This window comes from Sander lucioperca, chromosome 14 (assembly GCF_008315115.2).
Source record: "Sander lucioperca isolate FBNREF2018 chromosome 14, SLUC_FBN_1.2, whole genome shotgun sequence".
NCBI classification, from domain to species: Eukaryota; Metazoa; Chordata; class Actinopteri; order Perciformes; family Percidae; genus Sander; species Sander lucioperca.
Genome location: NC_050186.1, coordinates 2388691 through 2394690, shown reverse-complemented (window position 1 = coordinate 2394690; position 6000 = coordinate 2388691). Strand labels below are relative to the sequence as shown.

Genomic DNA, 6000 nt, shown 5'->3' with positions numbered 1-6000 from the left:
CACAAACTCTGACTGACAGGGCAAGAATCAAAACACAGATGTACTTTACAGAAATATAAAAAGGTGTGCCCCACTGTGAAAATCTGAAACCGTATTACTACCGATTAGGGCTGGGCGATATGGAGAAAATCAAATATTACGATATTTTTGACCAAATACCTCGATATCGATACTGCAACGATATTGTAGTGTTGACTATTGGTGCTTTCACAAAATATTTACACAATGAGATTTTTGATAAATAATCATCAGTAATGTGGACATAATGACTAAGTGGGTAAAGGCAAATAATAGAACAGTTACAACAGTCTGGTAAGTTCAGAAAATACATCACTTTACTGTAATGCAGCCTTTAAAACCAGGAAAAGACAACACTTATGCCATATTACGATATTACGATATCTAGTCTCATATCACGATATCAATATAATATCGATATATTGCCCAGCTCTACTACAGATACACACCAGACTGTATGAATCATACGTCAATAATGAACCTTAAGTTCTTTTTTTGGCAGTGCAGCTCTCTTGATGTTCTTCAAACGTATGTCTGTAATCCAAATTTGTTCTCTTTGATTTTAAGGTCATATATAAGATCAACATGTTTCTTACCAAAGTCTGCCAGCACGCTGTCTGTTGGGATACTGCTGCCAAAGTCCTCTTGTAGGTGGTATGCCCTGTGCAGTAGTGTCTCCAACTTCTCAGCAAAACCTTTATTACGGGTTTCAACCTATAATGAAGAGGGAAGTATCATAAAACAGGTCCAAAGTTACTTTACGTATATAATAAAGAGCTTTAGTCCATGTTCAATTTAATTTCTTTCAATTGTTCTGCATTCGTGCTGTGTCACCAACAACATCACAAGTACAATAGGTGAAATCCCAACTGCAACATAAAATACTGTACTCAAACTGTAAATTAATCCAAGTCTGTATTGGTAATTATTGTTTGATGGTTACCATAGAAAAGTCTCCACACGCTGCCCCTTGCAGAGCGAGGCTGTTGTTGCTGGAGGTCGAGTCTGTGTGAGGCCGAATATTCAGCGCCTGTTCCCACTTTCGTAGAGCTTCCTCAAACAGCTCCATTCCTAGCGGGAAAAGAACGATAACACTTAACCAAACTGTTGATGTGCGAGCTAGAAAATCTAAACTTTGAGCTCAAAGTCACAACAAGTAGCATCAAGGTGCAGAGGCTGTTGTTATTTCTCACTGGTTTCAGCACTGGGGCAATTCCTACTTTATCCAAAAATATTGCTAAATGCAGGTTTAAGTGGCCTGAGATGGTACAGTTCTAAAAACGGGGAACACAACCCAGATAATTCAAATAGTTCATGCAGGGTAATCCAAATACCAAACAACAGCACACTGGGACCAAGGGTTCAACATGTACCTGATTATAATCTAGATTATCACCACTTGTTTTACATTACAGTACCAACAGCAACATTAATGAATGCTGCTTTTACACAATGTGGGAAATGCAGTAGTTTATTTATGGCTACCACAACATGATAAAAAACACAGAAAAATAACTTCTATATAATATTCAAGATGCAAAGATTATAAATCATCCAAACGATCTGCACATGTAAATATTTTCCCTCCTCATTCTGCCAATGCAGCATTTGTTTTTCATCAAAACAGATGAGTTTGTTTCTGACTACAAGTAACCAAACAAATACTAAGAAGCAAAGTACAGCTTATCCCTCTGTCCCTCACAAAAAATCTCAGGTAACACAGCAAATAATGTCACCAGATCTGACATACAGCTTGTGTACTACATTTTTATAAAACCAGGGGTAACAGTAAATACCTACCCATTATATAGAGATTCTCTGCATTAGCATCCTCTATTGCTCCTGACTCTTCCACCACAGGCTCCGCTTCCCAGGGGGTGGATGGATTGGCAGATTGATTTGGAGAGTTTGGGACCCGCGTCTATGCCAGAAAAACACAACACACACAACAGACAACACACAACAGACAAACCACAACAGACAAACCACAACAGACAACACACACACACTTAGAAAATTAAAGAAAATGATAGGCAAAATGACATAGAATTTGTTGTAAATTGTAAAACTAACAGATGCCAGGCTGTGTGAGGAACTTGAGTGTTTACTGGGGGCCAGGGAAGAAATTCCACTCATGGTGTCATTGCTCCGAGTGCTGGGACTAATCATCTGTCGGCCAGTAAACGGGCCTGTGGAGAGAAAAACATTCTCTTGTACATATTTCTCAGTTGATGTTGATACACCAGTAACCACAAAGAGAAATTATCATTTCAAAATTTCCATTGGGACTTTTCCTCAAAGGCATTAAGGCATGCACACCTCTCTTTAATGATGAGGGTCTTCCTGTCCTTATCAGCGCCGCAGGTATTCCCACTGTCTTCTGGCCCTCCTTCCCTTGTGTTACCTGCTTCCTTTTTCTCCCCCGCCTTTTCAGCTGATGAGCGGTGAGAGCCAGAGCTACACTACCCAGTGCTGTGGCAAACAGCACCTTCTTCAAGTTTGGAGTAAGCTTTAGCTGAGAAAAAATGGACTGAAAAGATGAGAAATGTAAGCTGTCAACATAAAGGGATCTACTAAACATACATTTAGCCATCACTTGTTTTTTATTGAAACAAGAACAGTAGATAGTGCTTGTGTTTAGAGATACAAAACTTATCTGTACAGTATAGGTAAAGTAGTTTACCTGCCCAAATGTGGAATACAGAAACACTGGTATCTCAGCTACAGTCATGGCCAAAGCCTGGGCGATGGACATCCCGTCTGCTCGTTTGACTGACATCTCAGAAATTGAAATGCCTTCAGGCCACAGCTCTCTGAAGCTCCTTCACATTTACCCTAAACAAGGTCTCGTCTCTGGTCTGAGATCAGCCAGCTCAGGGCATGCTGAGGAACGATCTGTCGTCATCCACTCCTGAGCTTGTACTGCACACTGGTCCAATGCCTGATTGTAGATGTATTACCCTATAATAGATAAGACATGAGTTTTGCAGTGTCCTCCTTCAAAGCTACATTGCACAGGTCTTGTAAAGATAAACACAGGCATCAATAGACACAGTTATCACTGCAACAGTGCTGTTGGCTCCAGGGCAAAACTCTCTATAAACGGACACAGAATCAACCTGCAAAGGTCCAGGGTTTAGGCAAGCTCGCATTTACTGTTAAGCAGCAAAGCAACTTGACATTCTGCCAGCTATTCACCTATCTACACTGGTATGCAGCCAGTTGACCAGCCCGCCCCACACATACTGTAACGTTACATGGCAAACTCCACCCGGTGCGGCTTCAACAAGAGAAACTGGCTGACTTTTTCTCTGTCTTTGGAGCAGAACTGACAATAAAACATCGAATGATATACAATACAAACAATAATTTTCAAGTCAGACAGGACAATTATTGATAATGGATAGGCTGCTAGCTGAAAGAGACTAGCTAGACTGAAGGTGAATAGCAAGCTAGGCAGTTAGCCTGTCCAGGCACCTGCGACCAGGAATCAACCCTGCCACCACTTCTTTTTAAATTTTACGTAAAACACACATTAAGTCTGAGCTCAGTCGCTCTTAAAAATCTGGTTAATGACAGGCCAGAATCAGCACTAGCAGCCCTCATTGACAGCCCTCAGAGCGAGCATGCTAATGTTAGCTAGCCTAGCTCAGTATCATCTGCCACTTCAGATCACAGCATCATCCGGTCAACCAGACACTGGCTGTGGGGATTTGAACTGACACCTTAGAGGCTTCAGTGGCTATGTGTACAACTAACTAACGGCACAACTAATAACATAATCCCTCACATAGGTACATACCGTAAGCATCTAAGGCGCCAGGGAAGGACATTCCTGTCACAGTCAGTAAAGCCGCACAATATCTTTTTGCTCAGGGGCGATGCTTTAGGAACGTAGATATATTGACGCAACCACCAGCCAATGGAGCGAGGAGTGCTTTGATTCTTAACCAATATGATGGAAGGTGGGAGGGGCAAGTTCTTTTACAGTCCAATCAGGTCGTAAATCAAAGAGCACCGTTCCTGAATCGGTAAAAATCAGAAGTAAAAACTGTCAGAAAGTTTCCCGTTGTGCATATATTTGTAAAAGTGTCATTAAAAATTCCATGAAAGACATATATATAATATATTATATAAAGACATGCTTAAGAACTTAACTATTAAAGCAGGTTTTTTTCTTGGTACTTTTGCTCCTAGGATATAAAATGACATTTTGGCCAGTATTTTGCTAATACTAATACTATTATTAATACTCTTTGTCTGGTACAGAGATTCGCCTTTGTTATAATAATGTTATTATAAGCAAGGAAACAAAGACGCTCGAGCCCAGCCTTAGTAAAGTATCGTAAATAACGGTTTTTAAACAGCCGGCTGGCTTTTTAGAAACAATGTACATTTACGAGTGGCACCTGAAGGCGGCATTACAAAGTTGTCACAGGTGTGTTAAACTCACCACAATAATATAAAGACTGTTTCCGGTTTTGGCATCTACTTTTCAAAATAAAAAAGCGAATATTAGCCTGACATCTTCTGTAGTTTTCAAATCCTATTGTACGCTATGATTTAAAGCCAGGTTGTTGCATGAATGTGTATGTATATCATTAAAAGTATATTTGCTTTTTCCTGCCTGAGTGTTTATGTGTTGTGTGTTTAGAACACACTTTTGTTGTGAAAAAGTCGGATCGGAAGCCTTGTTCTGGATAGAGGAATGAGTGCGTCTTTATGAGGCAGGGCCTCGAAATCGTCGTCTTCTAACAAAACGGCTGAGATAACAGTACAGTAGACGACGCAGCAGTTATTAGAACAGTTAATTCAAATATGTTATAGATTTGACAAGAATAGTGGAATAGGCTAACAGTGGAACTGTTCGCCAGGCAATGGAAACTAAGTTACACCGAAAAGAAAAGGACTCCGGATTTGAGAATTGACCGAAAGCAGCCATTAAAATCTGTAAATATGAATCCCTTTGATCAGGACTCCTCAATGGCTGGGATTGTCTCTCTCGCCGCTTCTGCCTCAAGTTAAACGGCTGGGGAAATGAGTGCAGTCGGGCTCCCTGGAGAAGGGCTTTCCCAAGGGCCTTGATATGAAATATCAGGTACGAGCGGGTCATTTCATGTAATGCGAGTAATGTTAATCATATATTAGCTAGATGGACTTCCTAATGTTCGGACGAACACCCATCAACCCTAAACCGCCCTGTTTTACTTTTCCCCCCCGACCAATATAGGAAAAACACTGCTGGCTCTGCCTGCTCAGCCTGAGCCTTCTTCTGTTGTTTTGGCTTGGACATTTGATACGGGACCTTCTATCGCCTGCCGGGCAAAGCAACGGGCTCAGGGGCTACATGAGGATCACCCCCGGCAAGATGGACCAGGTTAGAGGCAGAGCTGAGGTTACACAAAATACAGCGTCATAGCTCATTAGTTAATGGTGACCATGAAAATGATTTTGGATCCTATATAATAAAAGTATCTTTTAGTTCCAAATATTATACCAGGAATAGGGCTAACAATATACGGTTACTTTAAATATGGATGAATCTGCCAATTGGTTTCTCGATTAATTAATACATTTATAATTGATTTTGAATTAAATTTACGCCTAAGACAAAGAAAAGTAACAAATGCTCCTAATTGAAAAGCTTGAACTGGGGGAATGTTAGGCATATTGCAGTTAATGAGTTATTTTTAAATAAGTAATTTATTTGTTTTGCCTCCGTATTCTTTCTGACTACTTGCTTCATCAGTGCAGACGTAGTCACATGAAAAACACATACATAGCACACCACCACCTGTGTATAATCCAACTGTTGTGTTGTTGCTAGAACCACTGAGGAGGGCGGTCACATTGATGGTTCTAGTGATTTGCTGCTAAGATAAAAGCAAAGATATCAGACAAGTGTTGGTTTGAACTTTGTTACTTAAATCAGACATCAAATACATTTTTTGGGAGTTTTCAATCAACAATGACAACAATTAG

At 40.4% G+C, this 6000-nt stretch overlaps 2 protein-coding genes and 1 long non-coding RNA gene across 4 annotated transcripts in view; 2 read left to right on the top strand and 1 right to left on the bottom strand.

Annotated features, from left to right (window-relative positions):
• miga2 (mitoguardin 2) overlaps nucleotides 1–4060 on the bottom strand; it is an 11606-nt gene extending 7546 nt beyond the window's left edge. Inside the window, exons 1-8 of one of the 2 annotated variants that reach the window (XM_031317704.2) lie at nucleotides 3821–4060; nucleotides 2702–2979; nucleotides 2338–2548; nucleotides 2092–2207; nucleotides 1819–1939; nucleotides 962–1089; nucleotides 615–732; nucleotides 1–12 (exon numbers count right to left, since the gene is read on the bottom strand). The exon at nucleotides 1–12 is cut by the window's left edge and continues 122 nt beyond it. In XM_031317704.2, coding sequence (XP_031173564.1) covers nucleotides 1–12; nucleotides 615–732; nucleotides 962–1089; nucleotides 1819–1939; nucleotides 2092–2207; nucleotides 2338–2548; nucleotides 2702–2797 — 802 coding nt within the window. In that variant the 5' untranslated portion in view covers nucleotides 2798–2979; nucleotides 3821–4060. The remainder of the gene's footprint in view (nucleotides 13–614; nucleotides 733–961; nucleotides 1090–1818; nucleotides 1940–2091; nucleotides 2208–2337; nucleotides 2549–2701; nucleotides 2980–3820) is intronic. The other variant, XM_031317706.2, reaches the window with a different exon arrangement.
• LOC116062923 overlaps nucleotides 3007–6000 on the top strand; it is a 25416-nt gene continuing 22422 nt past the window's right edge. The window contains exon 1 of the long non-coding RNA XR_004108142.1: nucleotides 3007–3036. This is a non-coding gene — a long non-coding RNA (uncharacterized LOC116062923). The remainder of the gene's footprint in view (nucleotides 3037–6000) is intronic.
• st6galnac4 (ST6 (alpha-N-acetyl-neuraminyl-2,3-beta-galactosyl-1,3)-N-acetylgalactosaminide alpha-2,6-sialyltransferase 4) overlaps nucleotides 4726–6000 on the top strand; it is a 4882-nt gene continuing 3607 nt past the window's right edge. Inside the window, exons 1-2 of the mRNA XM_031317717.2 lie at nucleotides 4726–5116; nucleotides 5249–5395. Of these exons, the coding sequence (XP_031173577.1) occupies nucleotides 5105–5116; nucleotides 5249–5395 (159 nt within the window). The 5' untranslated portion in view covers nucleotides 4726–5104. The remainder of the gene's footprint in view (nucleotides 5117–5248; nucleotides 5396–6000) is intronic.